This window comes from Balaenoptera borealis (genome assembly GCF_965194805.1).
Source record: "Balaenoptera borealis genome assembly, chromosome: 10".
NCBI classification, from domain to species: Eukaryota; Metazoa; Chordata; class Mammalia; order Artiodactyla; family Balaenopteridae; genus Balaenoptera; species Balaenoptera borealis.
This window is the reverse complement of record NC_138874.1, coordinates 87,353,750-87,375,553: the sequence shown is the minus strand read 5'-3', so window position 1 is coordinate 87,375,553 and position 21,804 is coordinate 87,353,750. Positions and strand designations below refer to the sequence as shown.

The window sequence follows — 21,804 nt, the reverse complement described above, 5'->3', positions numbered from 1 at the left end:
AAGATGGAATTTGTAAGAAAGTTAATCTCAAGATATAATTGTATGCATCGTCATTACTGTGTTGCATGTTAATTAGGTACAAATAGTAAGCATTTCATGTAAATGACTGTAATTGGTATAACAGACATTTCTGTCATTGGCTCTGAGGGTAGTAGGAAGATATGCTGAATATTTGCTGAAGACTTCTGAGCCTGTAGTTTTAGGAGAACCCACTAATCCGGGTTTTCTCTTTTTTTGGTGAGAGAGCAAGTCTTTTGCATTGCTTATGGGTTTCATGTCTAGAACCTTAGGGTTTTTCCGTCATTTCTGTGGGCCTCCATAAGCAACATGGCAGCTGTGCTTTCCTGTCTTAACATAAATCTTTTTTAGCTCTGGGTTTCTGCCATGTTTAGGGCAGATCCTTTTGGATGTCCTAGAATGTCTGAACCATGGGAAACCCTGTCAGAAAAAAATCTTTATCTGGGTTTTCTTGGTATAAAGGTTTCAGAGTCTTTTAAAAGTCATTTAGAGAATACTTTCCTATTTGGTATAATTATGTCTCCACCCTCAGAGTTTCCAGAGTAGATAGGTAAATAAACTTTGGTGAAATTAATTATTAGAAGGATTTTATTATCCCTCTACAACCTCAAACAAAGTGAAACTGCATTCCTTGAACTTGTACCAATTATAACAACTTTGGTTAATAAGCAAATAATTCTTAATAAGAAATGATCATTTTTTTCCCACTAATGCTTTTCATGAGTTCCATTGGCCATAGAGGGAAGGCCCAAGGAGTAACTTTTAGAGCCTAAGGCGCTAATGAATATATAGGCTTGGGTAGGGAACATTGGATAAATAGCTGACAGTATGAGGGCACAAGAGATAGATCCTCAGGTACTACCTACTCCCTTGTTTGGGTCTTCTCCTTCAGTATCCCAAATTGTAATCAAAATGATCACTTTAACTTTTGCCTCATTACCATTTATTTTCAACTCTCCTTTCATTTTGTTGACTTCCCAGGGATAAGTCCAATACTTGAGGTATAAAGGGGAGGTGTTTTAAGTTTTGGTACCCACTATACACATATGTGCAGCTTATTAGGAATGGGTTGATCATAGGTTATTAGAGAAAGTACTGGACTAGACCTCTGGAGACCTTGCTTTTAATTTTAGTTTGACCACGAAACTGAGAACCTTGCCAGATAGTGATATAGTGCTCCCTGAAATTTTGAGATATTAAGGAATATAAACTACACAGTCATGATTATTACAATGAAGGTGATACTAATGACAGAGCATGAACTTTGAGGATCAAATTAGTGATAGGTTATGCTGAGCTGTGCATCACTTTTTTTACCATGGTGTGAAAATAGTTTTGTGTTTGCCAAGTAGTTAACAAAGAGAAGTCCAGCCTGTACCTTTTCATTGTTCTAACCATGAGGAATAATGGTAGTATTGCTTTTTTATAAAAATGTTTTTTAATGAGCTTTTAGCTTCTAATGTATTTTAAATACTAAGTGATACTACAAACCTTGTATGAAGTGTTATTTCTTTTGAAGGTATTGTTGGTGAAGCAGATGAAAATGGGGAAGATTACTATCTTTGGACCTATAAAAAACTTGAAATAGGTTTTAATGGAAATCGAATTGTTGATGTTAATCTAACTAGTGAAGGAAAAGTGAAACTGGTTCCCAATACTAAAATCCAGATGTCATATTCAGTAAGTATTAAAATAATTGTATCCAGGAAGCAGTGTTTGTCACTTAATATCAACAATTAAGTATGTTTTACAACTTTAGTAATTGAAATTGTAGCTTGAAATGGGATGCAACAGAATATTATTAATGTATGTAAGTAAGCCTCCTAAAAGCAGGGAGGTATACTTCAGGTCTGTAGTATTAGATACCTGTTATGCATTGGCAGGACCTACCATTTGCTTCATCAAACTTTACTGTTATAACTGGGCAGTTAGCTAACCCAGCCATGTGTTTTCATGGTTACTTTTTAGATTACATTACTCCTTGTTTCTCTTTCCTTTTTACTGTTGCAGATTAAGAGATGATGCCATGTTGAAAATTTCTGGATGAGTATAGTTTACCATATTTTGCTTTATCAGTTGGAATAAGATACTCCTGCAGAGTAAGAGCTTGTCAGAGCCCCTTGCAACTGTCAAGTTAATTCTGTTCTGTTAGGATTAAAAGTAGTGGAAAGAAGAGAAATCTGACGTAGGTAGCCTCTCTCTTTGGTAGTTTTTTTTCCAGGTAACTGGAATGAATCCATTGCTAGTAGACAGTTTCGAAAGTTTTTCAAGCTTTGTGCATATGTACCTAGTGCAAATAATATTTGCATAACCGTACTTATAAAGAAACATCATTGTAATAAAACTAATGCAATCTAAAGACAAAGATGTACAGATTCTTATTTTATTTGGTCTGTTTAATTGAGTTGTTATCACATTTATGAGGTCAGAGAATGTAAGTCAGCAACAGTTAATAGTCCTTGAAAACTGAAATGATCTCTCTAAGTCATAAGTTTTGTTAATACACAGAGAGGAAAGTTGGCTAGTTTTTCTATCATGTATTTCAAAGTTGCATCTCAAATTGGTAGTAACTTTCTACTATTTCTCTAGTATCTTATTCTAAGTGTGTAAATCTTTTCAAATTTTGCTCAGAGTTTTGTTATCAGATTATTGTTTACTGGTCTTGATTTTCAAATGAAAAAAATTTTTTTCAGGTAAAATGGAAAAAGTCAGATGTAAAATTTGAAGATCGATTTGACAAATACCTTGATCCGTCCTTTTTTCAACACAGGGTAGGTAAATTGTGTATTTTAAGATGTTCAGTATGTGCTTCAATCAGTTAAACAATGAACATCTGCCACATATAGGGCACTGTGCTAGGGCTGTGGATCTCAGAGATTTAACGAATGCTGATTTCAGATGTGAGCTCAGAGTCATAAGAGTGATAGAGAGTTTTAGAGGATCAGTCAAAAGCTCCCTTCATCATGCCTGGTTTAAACCAATGAAGAGAGATACACAAGGAAGAATACAGCATATGGGAAGCCAAGATACCACTTTTATTGCTGATGAGGCTAATACTGGAGAATGTGGCTGTAACTGTGGTCAAGTGGGCTTCTTAATATTGAAACTCAGAATTGGAGAAGCTTAACACACTCAGACAGTGCTGGACTGTTTCAAGTTTTCCTACCTGGGCGCCTGTGTGTGTAAAAATTACAGTGTGGAGAAACAGAGCAGAATGTATGCATCCTCTAGGAAGGAATGAATACAAGAGTGGAGTGATACCAGGAGTTTTTGCCAGGGGAAATCCTTCCACATACAAAGAAACACCAAGAATGGAAAGGTGCCTCCCACCCCTCCACCAGCAGGTATACACTGGATCTCAGGTCCTTAGTCTAGTGGCACTGCTGCTGGTTTTGTACAGATAGCTTTGGTTATTTTTAGCAAGAAACAGATTTTATTTTGGTGGTTCACTCCTTCAAGGATGGATATGAAAAAACTACAAGGTATCGGGATGTATCCATTCTTCTGACTTTCTTCCTGACTTGCCTCTTCTATCTTTTGGACTGAAATCCTGAAGTTTATTAGTCACCAATTTTTGAGATGGCTTATAAGTTTTTTTTGTCTCAGAGTTATATCATTGCAGCGCCAGTTTCCACCCTTAGACTCCACCAGAACCTGTTACTACTTCTAATCTTCCACGGGGTCCTAGGAGAAAAAAATGAAGCTGTTTGGGGTTTAGCCCCTACTGAAAGATTTAGTGTGCTACTCCTGGAGCTACGATTCCCTCCCCCACCCTCCCAGGGCTTTTCCTCACATTCAGCGCTCAGGCAGTCCTGAACATGGTAGTCCATTTAAAGGTATAGGCACAAATAACTTCAACTTTAAGTAGCATTTAGAATATGAGGGCTTCCAACTGACATTCCCTATTGGAACACCTAGGTCTACTTGCTTCTAGTCTCATGGGGTAGTGACAGCTTGGTGGAAAGTCTGCCTTTTGGCATTTTCACTAGTAGAACTGTATGCCATATATATTTTTTAAACAAATATTAATCGAGCACTTTCTGTGTGTCAAGCACTGTACTCAGTAAGTGGAATACGTTAGAGATTGAATGTCAAAGATCCATGCCCTCTTGGAGCGTACATACTAGTGGGGGAGACATGCAGTAAACATAATAACTAAAATGTATAGTACGTTGAAAGATGTGTACGTGGAAAAATAAAAAAGAGCAGTTGGGTAAGAGTGCTGTGGGTAGAGCAAGTTGTAGTTTTGAGTACGGAGGTCAGGGTAAGCCTCTGAGATGGGCTTTTGAGCAAAAGCTTGAAGGAATTGAAGGAAATAAGGAATGTGGCCATCTGGAGAAAGAGTATTCCAGGCAGAAGCAACACCATGGAAAGGCCTGTTAGGTGGGAACATGCTTGGTGTGCTTGAGGAATAGCAAGGAGGCCCGTATGGCTGGAGCAGAGCAAGGGGACGAGAAGTAGGAGATGAAGTCAGAGAGGCAGCAGGCGCCAGATCATCCATGGCTGCTTTAAGGACTTTGAATGCAAAGGGGGCAGGATAGTGTTTTCAGCAGGGTAATGGCAGATCTGACTTCTATTTAAAAAGGGTCTTTCAGGTTGTGATGTTGAAAATGGATTGTGTGGGAAATGGGGAGTAGCAGGGTTGCCATTGGAGAGGCTGTCGCATTAATGCAGGTGAGAAGTAAAGGTGGCTCAGACCAAGGCATAGCAGTGGAGGTGGCGAGAAGACGCCAGATTGTGAATGTATTTTGAAGGTAGAGCCAGCAAGATTTCCTGATGGATAGAAAGATAAAGAAGGTTTGAGAAAGACTCCACAGTTTTGGGCCTGAGCATCTATCAGAGTGGAGCTGCTGTCAGTGGGGTGGAAAAGCTGTATTTGGAGAGTTCGAGGGGAAGATCAGAGTACAGTTTGGGACATGGTGGTTTTGAAGTGTCTGTAGGATATCCAGACAGAGATAATGACCAGCTAGTTGGATATATCAATCTGGAGCTCAAAAGAGAGGCCTACAAATTTTGTAGCCATTGGCATATAAATAGTATTTAAAGCTGCGAGACTGAATGCAATTACCAAGGAAGAGTATGTACAAATAGAAGAGGACTAAGGACTGAGCCCTGGGAGCAGTAGTATAAGTTCAGGGAGAAAAGGAGAAACCAGCTAAGGGCCCTGAGGAGATATTGGTAAGGTATGGGGCGAAAAAAAGATTGTATGGTATCTTGGAAACCAAGAGAGGAAAGTCTGTCACAGAGCATAGAAAGATTAGTTCTGAATTGTTGCTGACGGGTCAGGTAAGATGAGTACTGAAAGTACCTGTTGATTCATCTGGGGTCATCAGTGAACTTGACAAAGAGCAGGTTTGGTGTAGTGGTGGGGCAAAATCTCAACAGAGCTGGTCTAAGAGAGAATGGGAGGGGAGGAATTGGAGGCAGCAAGTTTGCTACTAAAGGGAGTGCAGAAGTGGTGTAGTAGCCTGTAGGAAAGATGGAATCAGGAGGGGGGTGGGGGTTTGTTTTTTTTTTTGAAATGTAAGAAAAACATGTTTGTTATGTTGATGGGGTTCAGTAGAGAGTACAAAACTGATGATTCAGGAGATGGGGGAGAATTACTGAAGCATTTTCCTTGAGTCGGCAGGAGTGGATGGGATCTACTGTGTAAGAGTTGAGATTGTTTCTAATACAGTGACTACAAACACAGACTTAGGAGCCCCAGCTGGATACAGACTCTGTCTCTGCCATTTACTGTAACTGTGGCCAGATGACTCAGTTGTTTAGCTTCTTTTCAGTAGTGAAGCAGGGGTTATACTGCCTTGCAGAGTTGTTGTGAAATTCCATTTGACAGTGTATATAAAGCACCTGGTTCAGTGTTTCCAGAGCAGGTGCTCAGGAAGAGGCAGCCCTGGTGGTATAGTTAGTTAATCTCCAGTGTTCTAACATTTATGACAAACCTGGGGTGCTGCTTGTGGATTAGCAACACTCGGGGTGCTGGAGTCAGCAGTTCGTAGGGTTAGTAACCCCTCTGTGACATCTCATTTCTTTATTGTTTTAAAGAAGTATTTCCCTTGGTTAATAATTTCAGAATCATACATTTTATAATTTGGGGGATGAAGGAATATTATAAAATGTCAGGTTATTAGTAGTACATTATAATCGGTATTAGTTTAATGTTTGTATCTTAGATTAGAAGATAGAGAGCTTTGCTAGAACTTTTTGCATTTTGGGGTGTATCTTTCTTATTACTAAGTAGTAACTATATAAAACTTTTTCTCTTCAAAAATTTGATAAATTGACTGAAAAGAGATATGAGTTTTATATATATATATATATATATATATATGTAAATTTTTTTCTCTCTTGTCCTTTTCTGGGTCATTAATTTCCCAGAGTAGAAACAAAATCAAACCTTTGGAAAAGCCTATTATTATAGACTGCATTTATAAATCTTAAGTGATACTTCTGTGATAAACTTAAATTTATACAACCCTTTTTGGTAAGTATTTCAAAATATAATGCATTCATTATTTCCTTTATAATTTCAATAGGTATTTAATAAATAACTTGTTGAATGAAGGAAGAAATGATCTTATGAAGAGGCAGAGGCAGTTGACTGCCCCTTGTTTTTCAGGGGAAGCCATAGTTTATCAGTTGCCTGAAGCCTCTGGGTGGATAACAGCCAGCACTGCTTTTCACTCTAGTGCACATGCTCAGCATGTTAGCCCAAGTTAAAATCTAGTTAAAATCCTAATTGTACAGAACAGTACCTCCTTCATGTTAAATATTCTATGTATCTGTAGAAGTTTAGAGCAAGAGAATATCTGTGAATAACTAAAATATGTGTGTGAGAGGTTTTATGGAGGAGAGGGGCTTTGAGTTGGGTTTTAAATTGTAGATAGAATTTACAGAGGTAGGTAGAAGTGGATCCCATGTGAGAAGAAATTATGAGAAGGATACAGAGGTGGAAGTGAATAAGCTGTACTTTTGGATCATTGAGGAACGGTAGGCCTGATTGGACTATAAGATACAGTGGAAAGAAAGGTTGGCTAGGTAAGCTGAGGTGGCCATCTTACAAGGGGCACAGAATATTAGGGAAAATAGTTTAGATTTGTTATGTGAGAAAATAGGGAATGTCGCTGTAAGTTTTAGAATAGAGAAGTGATATATGAACATGATGTTTCAGAAAGATTTGCTGGATAAGCTTTTGCAGGATAGATTGAAAGGAAGGAGAAGGACCAAACATAAAGGTCGTCAACTAGGAGGCCATTAGAGCTATCAGGTATGAGGTGATGGCATGGAAATAGAGAGGAAGGGAAAAATAAATGAAATTGAGAGAGAAGAGAAATTTTGGAACTATCCATAAGGAAATTTTGGGAATTAAAATATAAAGGAATTGCTGGACAGTGCCACAGACAGTTGAAGTCAGATGTGCTGAATCTGGACATAATTTTGTGACAAATGTGTGGGTGAAATCAAAGTCAAGAGCCTTGGGGGCATTGAGAAACTATGGGGTACCTCAGAGTTGTCTGCACCATGGATAGCTGCTTTGGAGAGGAGTGCGTGATGCGACAGGGTGGAGAGGATGAACTGGAAGCAAGGGAAGCAGGTCATTCAGGAAGGTGGCCTGAGTTCATGGCGGGCAGCTATGATAGTTTAGTCTTAGAATTTTAAAGAGGTTTTCAGGTTGTTGCTTAGTTAGAGGGAAGGGAACTAATATTTATTGAGTATTTACTGCTCTGCGCCAGACATGGTGCCGTACAGTTTATATATGTATTAAACTGTACAAATCATTTACGATATAGTAGTATTTCCTTCATTTTTGATGTAAGAAAACTGGGGTCAGGGCCTGTGTTAAAATTCAGACCTGTTTGACTCCAAAACCCATGTTCTTTCTCTCTAATGCTGAGTAGCACATTCTATGTGGCCAAATTGTATTTTATTTGTACAATAAATTTGATTGTGATAATCCGTGTAAACAGTATCATACTTTTAATGCATCTAAAGCTTACTGGAAAGAAAGCCAATCCCTTTGATTACTCTTTCCCAGTATATCTTAGTTTTGGATTTTCATTTAAAAGTTTTTAGAAGGCTTTTGTGGGGTTTTTTTGCATTAACATCCCATTGTCCTCATGAAACCTATGAATTTTGTAACTGGTATTTCAAGTAAGTAATATTTTATTTTCTGTTATTTTAGATTCACTGGTTTTCAATTTTCAACTCCTTCATGATGGTTATCTTCTTGGTGGGCTTAGTTTCAATGATTTTAATGAGAACTTTAAGAAAAGATTATGCCCGGTATAGTAAAGAAGAAGAAATGGATGACATGGTAAGCAAACATTTTATGCTGTATTTATAAAACAATTTAACTCAGTGTTATTGAATGTTGGAAGCAAGTCCATAATCCTGAGGTCAGATGAGCTTTAGAATTCAGAATTTTCAGGTTTTAGAAAGGTATAAAGCTCCCTGAGGGGTCTCTAATCAAATATTTTAATGTTTTTACATGCCCTGATTACATGTCCTATAATCAAATATATTAATTTGTTTTCAGCAAAACATATGAATGTTCACCCTAAGTGGGATAAATAAACAGTATAAATAACCTCTTGTTAGTTCGCTCCAAGATTTGCCACCAAATAAGGATATGTCAAACTTGTGAAGCAGACTTTCACTTTTCGGAGCTTTTGATTTCAGAATTGCAGCTGGGAGGTCGTAGACTTGTATTGGTATCTTTCTAATGATGTTAAATATTGCATAAAATTGAGGGAGTAGGTGGAAGGATTGATTTACATTTAGTTTAGTAGGTTCAGAGGGGAGGGTTGTTTTCTGAATTATTTTTACTAAATTGTAGAACAGTGTCGTAAATGAGCAAAAGTGGTTTTTTTTGTTTTTAGTTTTTATGGCTGCACTGTGTGGCTTGCAGGATCTTAGTTCTTGACCAGGGATCGAACCCGTGCCCTCAGCAGTGAAAGCGCGTAGTCCTAACCACTGGACTGCCAGGGAATGTTAATGGCTATTCTTTTTTTTTTTTTTTTCTTAATTGAAGTGTAGTTAATTTACAATGTGTTGGTTTCAGGTGTACAGCAGAGTGCTTCAGTTGTTAATGGCTAGTCTGTGTAGATATGCTCCATCATTAAATAAGTTTGGAAAACAGTTAAACAAATTAACATTTTAATATGCTCATGTGTTTTGTGAAGTATCAGAGGGTAGATGAAATATTTGGTGCCTCTCAAACATAGCTGACCAGAACCCCCCCCACCCCGCAACCCAGTCCAAAAAAAACACAAAGATTATCTTGAGGGACTGGTATTTCATAAGAAACACTGTTTTGGATACTTGCTTACTTGGGTTGAAAAGGCGAAATTGAATCCTTTTTAAAAAATGCTATACACAGTTAAATGATATTTAACTATTTGATATATTCCCTGTGTATTTTCTTAGGCTCCAGGCTATAAGGGAGATTTCTGCATTGCTAGGGTATCTAGTACTGGTTTTAATCTTCTTCAGTTTTGCTCTCCACCTGGCCCTCGCTCATATGTGAGCCTCAGTCATGACGTAAATGTCAAGAGTAGTGTCTGAAAGTAACATTCAGGAGCCATTGGGCTTTTCCCCCAATTTGACCATTTCTTTTTGTGCCTAGACCTTTTCTTTTTCCATTCTTTGAGATTCTCTGAGTACAACCAGGATCTACCTTCCTGAGCCTCAGTAATATTACAACACTTTAACATTATAAGTTATTAAGGCAGAAATTATTTTAAATTTGAACAAATGTCTTTTCTTGATATTTTGAAACCCTTTTAATACCTTTAAGTTTGTAGTGAGGGAACTTACGACTGTAATTGTAAATTTTTACGTATTTTATGTATTTTAATTTCATTCTGAATTATTTTCTTTTCTTTCAACATATATATGTATATAGGATAGAGACCTAGGAGATGAGTATGGATGGAAGCAGGTGCATGGAGATGTATTTAGACCATCAAGTCACCCGCTGATATTTTCCTCTCTCATTGGTTCTGGATGTCAGATATTTGCTGTGTCTCTCATTGTTATTATTGTTGCAATGATAGAAGATTTGTATACAGAGTAAGTTCATGTGCTTAACTTTATTACTTTTTTGTTGTTCTTGAATAGTTTTAATAATTGGAACCTTTAAGTCAATCATAATTAAATATTTGCTTATTTCAATTATCTTAGAATTTAAATAGCCTAAATATCATTATTGCAAACAAATAATGAGCAGTATTCTTCAGCTGTAAGTATATTTTTCTGTTATATCCTAAAATTACTAGCCTTACTGAACATTTTGGTTGGTTATAAAGGTTATATTCCATTAGAGGTATGAGCAGAATTAGTTACAAATCAGAGTTGTTTGACAAAGTGAATAGGCACTTTTTTGAAATCTGACGATCCAATTAGATCTTCATAAGAAATGCACAAGGATTACACATTTACTGAGTTAGTACTTCACATCTGCCTCCAAAACTTGGAGACTCTACAGACAGAAGAAAGCATTGTAAATAACAGTAAAAAGAGTGGTGGAAAAGGCACATGAGGTTAGAAAAATAATTGGATGACTTCTTATCCTATCTTTACATGGTTTTCTGGTACATTTTTTCTTTGAAAACAAAACCAGTTGCAAGAAATTCTTTTTTTTTGATAAATTTATTTATTTTTGGATGCGTTGGGACTTTGTTGCTGCGCGGGGCTTTCTCTAGTTGTGGCAAGCGGGGGCTACCCTTCGTTGCGGTGCGCAGGCTTCTCATTGCGGTGGCTTCTCGTTGCAGAGCATGGACGTGGGCTTCAGTAGTTGTGGCACACGGGCTCAGTAGTTGTGGCTCGTGGGCTCTAGGGTGCAGGCTCAGTAGTTGTGGCGCATGGGCTTAATTGCTCTGCAGCATGTGGGATCTTCCCGGACCAGGGCTCGAACCCGTGTCCCCTGCATTGGCAGGCGGATTCTTAACCACTGAGCCACCAGAGAAGTCCTGCAAGAAATTCTTGATGTGAGGCCTTTGGATCATAAGAAGAAGTTGTACATTCACCAAGATCTCAAGTCCCTATTTAGTAGCCCTATAACCTTGTGCTCAGAGAACCATGACCTCAGCAAAGCAAACACGCTCTGAGCCTGGGGTATAGATGCCACCCCATTAAGTCCTCAGTCAGAATGACACTTGTCCCCAGTTACATCTCGTACCTCTGTTTCAGTTCATGCTGCCTTCTTGCTTAAATGTGCTTGGCATTTGGTGGACAAGCAGTAAATTGTTTTGCTGAAAGCATGGCTCTTTAGTTGTATATTAAATATTTAACTATACTAAATTGCTGTTTCTACCACTGGACAGTAAGCTCCTTGAGAGCAAGGACTGGGTCTTATCTTTGCATTCTGAGAGTACCTCAAGAACTTTGTATATGCAGGGTACTCAATCAGTGCTTGTTGAACTGCAGTGAATGTGTATTAATCAACAAAGTTATTTCTCTGTAGTTTCTGTCATATTTCTTTAATATAACCTTTGTAATTTATTTACTGCATAAACCTTAAAATAATTGGCCAAAACCTAAACTTCAGTGTTCTGGTAGGTAGTTCTTATTTTAGGATATAATATATTTCAAATGAAATCCCAAATTCAAGAAAAGCATTTCAAATCTTTCAAGAAGTCATGCTTTACATTAAATGCTGGATTAAATGCATCACTACGGAATTGACACTGACTGTATAGTCACAGTCTTTTTTTTCTTGAATTTTTGAATTTTATTTATTTTTTATACAGCAGGTTCTTATTAGTTACCAATTTTATACATATTAGTGTATATATGTTAATCTCAGTCTCCCAATTCATCCCACCACCACCACCACCCCCCGCCACTTTCCCCCCTTGGTGTCCAGATGTTTGTTCTCTACATCTGTGTCTCTATTTCTGCCCTGCAAACCGGTTCATCTGTGCCATTTTTCTAGGTTCCACATATATGTGTTAATGTACGATATTTGTTTTTCTCTTTCTGACTTACTTCACTCTGTATGACAGTCTCTAGATCCATCCATGTCTCTACAAATGACCCCATTTCATTCCTTTTTATGGCTGAGTAATATTCCATTGTATATATGTACCACATCTTCTTTATCCATTCGTCTGTCATTGGGCATTTAGGTTGCTTCCATGACCTGGCTATTGTAAATAGTGCTGCAATGAACATTGGGGTAGTAATTCTTTTTGAATTACGGTTTTCTCTGGGTATATGCCCAGTAGTGGGATTGCTGGATCATATGGTAATTCTATTTTTAGTTTTTTAAGGAGCCGCCATACTGTTCTCCATAGTGGCTGTATCAATTTACATTCCCACCAACAGTGCAAGAGGGTTCCCTTTTCTCCACACCCTCTCCAGCATTTGTTGTTTGTAGATTTTCTGATGATGCCCATTCTAACTGGTGTGAGGTGATACCTCATTGTAGTTTTGATTTGCATTTCTCTAATAATTAGTGATGTTGAGCAGCTTTTCATGTGCTTCTTGGCCATCTGTATGTCTTCTTTGGAGTAGTCACAGTTTTATAAGTTAGTAGTGGGTAACCTCTCCTAGAATCCAAGTTTTTGCTTTGTTCCTTCTCAAATGTTAGGGTTACAGCGTTGGCAATTCATTTTTTAATTCTGAAGCTGTTCTGCTTATAGACCTTCGGCTTTTAGAAATAAGAAACCGCATCTAATAGATGGTATTAGTAGGCAAGTCATGCATTGTTATTTTAGCCTGTCATTATTATCGATGGTTGTTCTACATTGTGCTTATTTGAAGTGAACATATACTTAATCATTTACATGGTAAGTACTACAGCTGTGAGTATTATTATGATATCAGTATTATTATGATATCAAAATGACTAACATCATTGAGATTCCATGTTAGGAGCTTTATGCTCATTAGCATTTAATCCTCACGTCAGCCCCGTAAAGGGACTATTATTATCTCCATCCCACAGATGAGAAGAGTAAAGCTCAGGGAGGTTAAGTAATTTGAGTAAGATCACACAGCTATTAGTAAAGGGTGTTAGTAAGCTGGGATTTGAACCTAGGCACTCTTACTCCAGAACATGTCTCTTAATTTTCTGGGCTGTAGAAATGAAGATAGAGATAGTAAAAATACAAAGCGGTGAGAAAATGAAAAACTTGCACATAAAATTTGTAAGACTCGCTCCAGAGTAGGAATCTAAAGGATTCCAGAGGATAAAAAGCAGATAATGTAACATGTGAAAATTACTTTGCTCAATGATGATCATAGCAATCAGGGAAGAAAAAAATATTTAGATAGGTAGAGGATCAGCATCAATGTAGGGATGCCAGTTAGCGTGATGTTAACCCTTGAGAAGGCATGGTGTTTGAGAAGGTGTGGGTAAGTCTGGTAAAATGCAGCTGCTGTGCTGAAACGTGCTTTGCAGTGGTGAGATGGCAAGTGCAGGTGAAGCAGCTACTTAGATGTCACCCTCTTCCCCCCACCCCCAGTCTTGGAGAGATGAACAAGGAGGACAGTTCCCCACTTCAGCAGATTTTTTCAGTGTAGATGAAAATGGTCTATTTTGGGTGGAAAATACCCATAAAATATTTATGAGCAAAGAGGTGCAAGGGTATGTCTGATTTTTAAAACTGTAACTTATACTCACACTTCCATTTAGTGGAAATGTCTCTGGGGACTACAAACTTAACCCGCTAGTCGTCATTTTGGACTCTCAGTCACATGAGCAGCCTTTTTGAACTCTCTGTCAGTGTTCACACACCCAGTTATAAACAGAATGGATCAATTTGTTAATGATAGTCTGGAAGAAATAAGTTAGTATGTGCAGTGTTTAATTGGATACTTGAAAAAACAAATCTGGTTTTTATTTTTATTTTTATTTATTTATTTATTGTATTTTTTAACATCTTTATTGGAGTATAATTGCTTTACAATGTTGTGTTAGTTTCTGCTTTATAACAAAGTGATTCAGCTATACATATACATATATCCCCATATCTCCTCCCTCTTGCATCTCCCTCCCACCCTCCCTATCCCACCCTCCCTATCCCACCCCTCTAGGTGGTCACAAAGCACCGAGCTGATCTCCCTGTGCTATGTGGCTGCTTCCCACTAGCTATCTGTTTTACATTTGGTAGTGTATATAAGTCCATGCCACTCTCTCACTTCATCCCAGCTTACCCTTCCCCCTCCCTGTGTCCTCAAGTCCACTCTCTACATCTGCGTCTTTATTCCTGTCCTGCCCCTAGTTTCTTCAGAACCTTTTTTTTTTTTTTAAGATTCCATATATATGTGTTAGCATATGGTATTTATTTTTCTCTTTCTGATTTACTTCACTCTGTATGACAGTCTCTAGGTCCATCCACCTCACTAGAAATAACTCAATTTTTGTTTCTTTTTATGGCTGAGTAATATTCCATTGTATATATGTGCCACATCTTCTTTATCCATTCATCTGTCGGTGGACACTCAAGTTGCTTCCATGTCCTGGCTATTGTAAATAGAGCTGCAATGAACATTGTGGTACATGACTTTTTGAATTATGGTTTTCTCAGGGTATATGCCCAGTAGTCGGATTGCTGGGTTGTATGGTAGTTCTGTTTTTAGTCTTTTAAGGAACCTCCATACTGTTCTCCATAGTGGCTGTATCAATTTACATTCCCACCAACAGTGCAGGAGGGTTCCCTCTTCTCCACACCCTCTCCAGCATTTATTGTTTGTAGATTTTTTGATGATGGCCATTCTGACTGGTGTGAGGTGATACCTCATTGTAGTTTTGATTTGCATTTCTCTAATGATTAGTGATGTTGAGCCTCCTTTCATGTGTTTGTTGGCAATCTGTATATCTTCTTTGGAGAAATGTCTATTTAGGTCTTCTGCCCATTTTTGGATTGGGTTGTTTGTTTTTTTGATACTGAGCTGCATGAGCTGCTTGTATATTTTGGAGATTAATCCTTTGTCAGTTTCTTCATTTGCAAATATTTTCTCCCATTCTGAGGGTTGTCTTTTCGTCTTGTTTATGGTTTCCTTTGCTATACAAAAGCTTTTAAGTTTGATTAGGTCCCATTTGTTTATTTTTGTTTTTATTTCCATTTCTCTAGGAGTGGGTCAAAAAGGATCTTGCTGTGATTTATGTCATAGAGTGTTCTGTCTATGTTTTCCTCTAAGAGTTTGATAGTGTCTGGCCTTACATTTAGGTCTTTATTCCATTTTGAGTTTATTTTTGTGTATGGTGTTAGGGAGTGTTCTAATTTCATTCTTTTACATGTAGCTGTCCAGTTTTTCCAGCACCACTTATTGAAGAGGCTGTCTTTTCTCCATTGTATATTCTTGCCTTCTTTATGAAAAATAAGGTGACCATATGTGTGTGGGTTTATCTCTGGGCTTTCTATCCTGGTCCATTGATGTATATTTCTGTTTTTGTGCCAGTACCATACTGTCTTGATTACTGTAGCTTTGTAGTATAGGCTGAAGTTTGGGAGCCTGATTCCTCCAGCTCTGTTTTTCTTTCTCAAGATTGCTTTGGCTGTTCGGGTTTTTTTGTGTTTCTATACAAATTGTGAAATTTTTGTTCTAGTTCTGTGAAAAATGCCATTGGTAGTTTGATAGGGATTGCATTGAATCTGTAGATTGCTTTGGGTAGTATAGTCATTTTCACAATGTTGATTCTTCCAATCCAAGAACATGGTATATCTCTCCATCTGTTTGTATCATCTTTAATTTCTTTCATCAGTGTCTAATAGTTTTCTGCATACAGGTCTTTTGTCTCCTTAGGTAGGTTTATTCCTAGGTATTTTATTCTTTTTGTTGCAATGGCAAATGGGAGTGTTTCATTAATTTCTCTTTCAGAGTTTTCATCATTAGTGTATAGGAATGCAAGAGATTTCTGTGCATTAATTTTATATCCTGCTTCTTTACCAAATTCATTGATTAGCTCTAGTAGTTTTCTGGTAGCATCTTTAGGATTCTCTATATAGTATCATGTCATCTGCAAACAGTGACTACTTCTTCTTTTCCAATTTGGATTCCTTTTATCTCTTTTTCTTCTCGATTGCTGTGGCTAAAACTTCCAAAACTATGTTGAGTAACAGTGGTGAGAGTGGACAGCCTTGTCTTGTTCCTGATCTTAGAGGATATGGTTTCAGTTTTTCACCATTGAGAATAATGTTGGCTGTGGGCAAATTTGGTTTTTAAACTGATTAACTTTGAGAGACCCACAGTTTTCTAAACATGGGAGTGACAAACTTTTATATTATGCCACACTTGTATTTACCTATATATTGATGCAATTAAATATTGCAGTGTTTTAACTTATGTATCTTCTTTAAGAAATGGAACATAATTGTTTGAACAGAAGAGTGGTACATGTTTCAAGACTGTATGATGCCTTTGTAGGTGGACAATGGAATGTAATAATAATTATTATCCAGAAGGTGGTTAATTTTTGCAAGTTGTATATCCTTCCAGTGCACACATTAGTGTGATACTCTTGTAAATTCTATTTAAAATTGTATTCTTTATCTCAAACTGACAAGGTTATATTTTCTATCTATAGTCTTTTACCTTCCTACTTGTGGTGAGTTTCAGAAATGATCTTTATTTTTAGTGAGTTAAGTACATTTCTATATTATGGCAAATGATACTGTCATTTTATCATTTTAATATTTATCTTTGCAATTAGGCATTTAAAATATTTTGTCCAGTTTTATTCAATAGGAGAGTTGGTCTGAATTGCTTAGGTATCATTATTGGAAGAGGAGGTTAGAAATTGTTGATCTGAGTTAATGTTGATTTGTGGACCTATGGATTTTTAAAAACGTTTTTAACAGTGTAAAGGAAACTAAATAGGAAAAGTCTCAGTATTATACCATTTAAAGTAATAGCAATAATATAGGTTATAGTACTTCCATTTTATTTCTATCAGCAGGCAAGACTCTCCAGCAGTTAAATTATAAAGAGGAATATTCTAATCATTTTTCTTAACAGATGAATATCCTTTTCCATATGATATGATTGGTTCACAGGGTTGCAAAACAGTTTTAGTGCCAGCTTCTAATATGTTTGCCAAAGAACTGTGAAATATTTGTTTGAATATTATGAAATTTAACTTCAAACTGAAAAAGAATTAGGATCAGTCTGTTATTATTTAAGTGCAATTTTAACTAGAAATTCATTCACTAGGCAACCTTTTGAGGTCCTTTGCAGTCCAGAAGGATATTTTTGTGTTCCTGCTAAATTTATTTTTGAAATTAAACTAATGTTAATGTGATAGACTATATGATATTTTCTTTAAATCATTGGTTTTAGTTTATCATATGTGTTGTTTTGCCTTTTTAGGAGGGGGTCAATGCTCAGTACAGCGATATTTGTCTATGCTGCTACATCTCCAGTGAATGGTTATTTTGGAGGAAGTCTGTATGCTAGACAAGGAGGTAATTTATGAGTTATTGCTTTGTATTTTTAATTATAGATGCTAATATTACACTGTGAGGTATATGGAATTTAAAATGGGCAGTACAGCCATTGTAAAGTCCTTTGTTATCCCATTTCACATAATCTCCACCAAACCTATTATATGTTCTAATTTGCTTTTATGGAATCCTTGCATTTTATTTCCTAAAATTATGAATAATGAATAGATTATCTCCATTGTCCACTGTGAATTAGCCCTGAGGAACATGTAGGAGAGAGCGTATTTAAGTTATTGATATTATTTTGCTTTGAGGTGCCTAGTTCCCTAGTAATGCTTCATGGGAGGTTTCCACATAGAATATATAGCTTCAGAGCCAAATGTAAAGGCATGTTTCATGGTTTATGGATAAATGTCTGGGCAGTGAAGGAGCATAGGAAGGAAATCTGTTTACTTTTGTTGACTCTTAAATACTTACCAAAGGACACTGCACAAAGATTTTCTGTCACAATCTTTTGCTAAGAGAGCTTCATCTTGAATACCCCCTTGCTTCCTTACTATTGTGACCTGGAAATGACGGGGTATACATGGATGATACGAGGATACTGCTCCTTGGTGTTTCTTTCTGTGATGGCATTCAGGGGTTTTAAGTTCCTTTTTTTCCCCTGTAATTGTTTGGAGTCAGAAACGTGCTAAAAGTAGTAGATTTGCGTATTTTAGTTTATGAATGAAGGGTTGTTGAAAGACGTTAAAATTATATTTCTAAGGATAGAGACTTCTTAATGTGATTTTCCCAGCCCATCCTAAGCAGTGTCATCATTAGGGGATTCTGCCTTCTTTTAGTAGACTAGACATATCGTCTGTAGGAGCTCAGAGCATTTAAAATTCCCTCAGGATATCCTGGTTTACCATGGCTTTTTAAAAAATTGGTCCTACCAGACTTAATGTGGTGTATACCTTCAGCAGAGATAGTTCTCTGGATTGCCTGAGGGAGTGTCATTGCAAATTCCTGACTATTTTAGTTAGCTGTTCAGTTTCTCTGTTCTACGTCTAGAAATGGGAAATGAGTCTTAGCACACAGCTCTACCATCCTGAGGAAATAAGGATGCCTAAGGTAACTCCTACTTTGAATTTAACCTGATAACTAGTTAGGCTAAGAATTGTACACTTTATGACCTCCAGAAAAGTCTCCACAGCAGAAACAGATTACTCAAAACAGGAAATTTATTCATCCTTGGACATAAATTTGCTTTTAGTCCAATTGCAAGTTAAGAACACCCAACCAAACTTTACTATACTTATTCTTGAAAGTTGACAGAGTTCAGACCTAAGCCTAGGAGTATCAAATCTTACCAGGAATAATCTAAAGGTTATTTTCTGATTGACAGTGCCCTGAGGAGGTCTGATCATGTCCTGATATTTTGTCTGAGTGATCCCTAAAACCAGGTGAATATAGAGGTCAGCCCAGAGAATCAAGAATTCTTCAGGTTATCTCAGGATTTGAACTACAGTGGAGCTCAGAGACTTCACACTGTCCTCAGTGCACTGGATAGTGCTCCAGACCCAATTTAAAGACCAGAGTCTCCAAGGGTGTTGGGGAGTAGTAGGAAGCACAATGCAGATGCCTGGGCTACTGATTGTACCCAGTGGAATGTGCGTGGGATTCTTTCTGACTGTTGGAGGGAAAGGGAGAAAGAGAGTTGAATATAGCTGAATATAGAATTTATTAACCCGTGTCTGAATCTGAGAAGATAATGGAAAGTGCAGGAAAAGAGAATGCTAGGAAAGAGTTGGAATTTAATAAGAGAAATAATCATTTTAATTAGTTCTTACCCTTTTTGTGCTGTTGTTCAAATGCTGAGTATTAGTTTAGAAAGGAGGGGTTCTTGAAACGTACCTGAGAAAGAAATTAAATAGAGGCAAAAGTTCAGAATCAAGGAGTTTTTCTGGAAGAATGTCAAGATCTGGGGTAGTAATTCTATGAGACAGATGTTTGAAAAGAACTTTACATAGAAGAAAACAAAAGTTAGGATATTGCTTGTTTTTCCTGTAGCACTTTCTGTTTGGGTCCTGTTGCTTATGGTTGTGGGGCTGAACTTTAATAGTGATCCCATGTTAAATCTTTACATTACGTTCCTGAGCAGTATGGAGATGCTTCCTGGAGGTGTGCTTGCTCATGCACTCTGCTGTATTAGAAAGATAGCTCCTGTCGTGCTTCTGGTCATTATGAACTTGATTAAAATTTTTTTGATTACATAGTTTAAAAATTCTTTCCTTGGGTTATTTAAATAATAGATTCTCAGTGAATAGAATTTTGACAATACAAAGAGGTTCAAAGAAATAGTAAAACTTATAAATATTTAGTTCTAATTGCTGAGAGGAAGCTCATGAAACACATTCTATTGTTTTTTCCTTTTGAAACAGAAATGAATTTAAATATATGTTTATAATCATAATTATAGAGCTAAGAGTAAATTTAGGGAACGTTAACCCAGGGAGTTTTAAACTTTTGTTTGTTTAAAGCAGTGTAACCCTCTTTTCAAATGAGAGCATATACGAAACTACAATGTGTGAAACTGTTGAAAATGAACTTGTTCTGTTGAAGCAGGGCTGGAGGACCTGGGCCCTTCCTTTACCAGTGACTTCATGGGCACCTCTTAGAAGCTCCAGAACTCCAAGTAACACCTAGGTGTTTGAAACCACCTTTCTAGGCCAACTTGTAGCCCAGAAAGATTGAGTGGTTTACCAACATTCACAGCGGTTCAGTGGCAGAATCAGGACAAAACACCAGAATATTTTACCATAGTTCATTGCTCTTTTCCAGTACACCCACATCAAAAGCATGTTTCCACTAGACATACTTGAATAGCTGGACTGGTCTTTTTTAGCTGTTGTTTTGAAACAGCTATTAGTATGTCAAATTTAAGTTCTTTACATTAAAATTTTAGATAATTTGGTACTAAATAACCACCTTTTAAACATTAATATATGTCTGTCTGTCTACCTAGCTCTCTGATTGTTATAGTTTCTCTTTTCTTTCAGGAAGGAGATGGATAAAGCAGATGTTCATTGGTGCATTCCTCATCCCAGCTATGGTGTGTGGCACTGCCTTCTTCATCAATTTTATAGCCATTTATTACCATGCTTCGAGAGCCATTCCTTTTGGAACAATGGTGAGTTGCTTGCATCTTACTTTTAAACTGAAATAGAGTATAAGCATTCTCTAACGTGAGGCGGGCTGTCTCTCCCGAGTACCTCTTAGCTAGGAGTTCTGCTGTTTGCAGCCAGTCCCTACCCAGTCCTGGAAAGTTAGGTAAAGAACTTTTTTTCTTGATTCTGTCAACCAATAAAGTGAAAGAACAGCTAGGGAGAAACTGGTGAGTATATTTTAGAGGAAGAATGATGACACACAAGCAACATGGGTGTTTTAATGTGGTAGGTGAGTGCAGTGGTAGGAAGTGAAGACTCTCCATAACATTTTTTTTTTTTTTTGGTAACAGTGTACTATTTTTAGAACCTTATGAAAGCATCTATATTAATATTGATAATATATGTGCTATAGATATTAAAATCCTATCTCATATCTTACCTGTTATCACAGAGTTTGAAATGTTTTAGATTATTTAAATATATTAAAGCTAAAGCATGGAAATACTGGCGCTTTACACAGTTAACTCACAGTCTTCAGATTCTTCCTGTTGTCTTTTTACTAGAAACAGAATTTTAGGCCTGGAGTAGACTTTAGTCTTAATGTACACTTTGCAAACGTGCGCACACATGTACATATATGTATGCGAGTTAGAAGGTGGTTACTGCTTTTCAGAGAGGCAGTTAACTTGGTTAAGGTCATACAGATAGTTAATGGCAGAACTGTAACTGGAACCCGTATCTCCATCTGAATTTTAATTTTGTTTTGGCTTTCTTTCTATCGTATGGGAGTTATTGAATGGTTTTGCAGAAATTCCAGATGATTGGTTGTTTTACAGTCCAGGTTTTTCAAAGACACCTTGCATATATATTTTTACTAAGTCTTTAATATTTTTTATTTAGGAATATTTTGCAGATTGCTTCAAAATTGAAAGCTTTTGTTTGTTTTTTTGTTTTTGCAAGGCAAAGTAACTGATAAACGTTAGGAAAGGGTAAAGTAATTAATTACATTCATTAATTAACTGGAAAAGAATTTGCTTCATAGTAGTTCCAGGTCATCAGGAAGTATCTATAGAGATTCAAGTTACTTCTTAAAGATGATCTACTGAATTAATTACTTTCATAATGCTTTAAAAATTAAAATTCTGATTCTGTTATAATTTTCATCATAAAGTTTTGAATTTGATGTGAAAATTATATTTCAAAGTTGCTTTGTTTCACTAAAATTATAAATTTTACCACTGTGTAAA

At 36.8% G+C, this 21,804-nt stretch overlaps 1 protein-coding gene across 3 annotated transcripts in view; it reads left to right on the top strand.

Moving 5' to 3' along the window:
• TM9SF3 (transmembrane 9 superfamily member 3) overlaps positions 1-21,804 on the top strand; it is a 76,136-nt gene that overhangs the window by 20,374 nt on the left and 33,958 nt on the right. For all 3 annotated transcript variants that reach the window (XR_014248805.1, XM_082406530.1, XM_082406529.1), the window contains exons 4-9: positions 1,538-1,698; positions 2,712-2,789; positions 8,201-8,332; positions 9,923-10,089; positions 17,335-17,429; positions 20,450-20,580. Coding sequence is in view for 2 of the 3 variants with exons in the window: in XM_082406530.1 (XP_082262656.1) it covers positions 1,538-1,698; positions 2,712-2,789; positions 8,201-8,332; positions 9,923-10,089; positions 17,335-17,429; positions 20,450-20,580 (764 nt within the window). In the remaining variant the exon portion in view is untranslated. The remainder of the gene's footprint in view (positions 1-1,537; positions 1,699-2,711; positions 2,790-8,200; positions 8,333-9,922; positions 10,090-17,334; positions 17,430-20,449; positions 20,581-21,804) is intronic.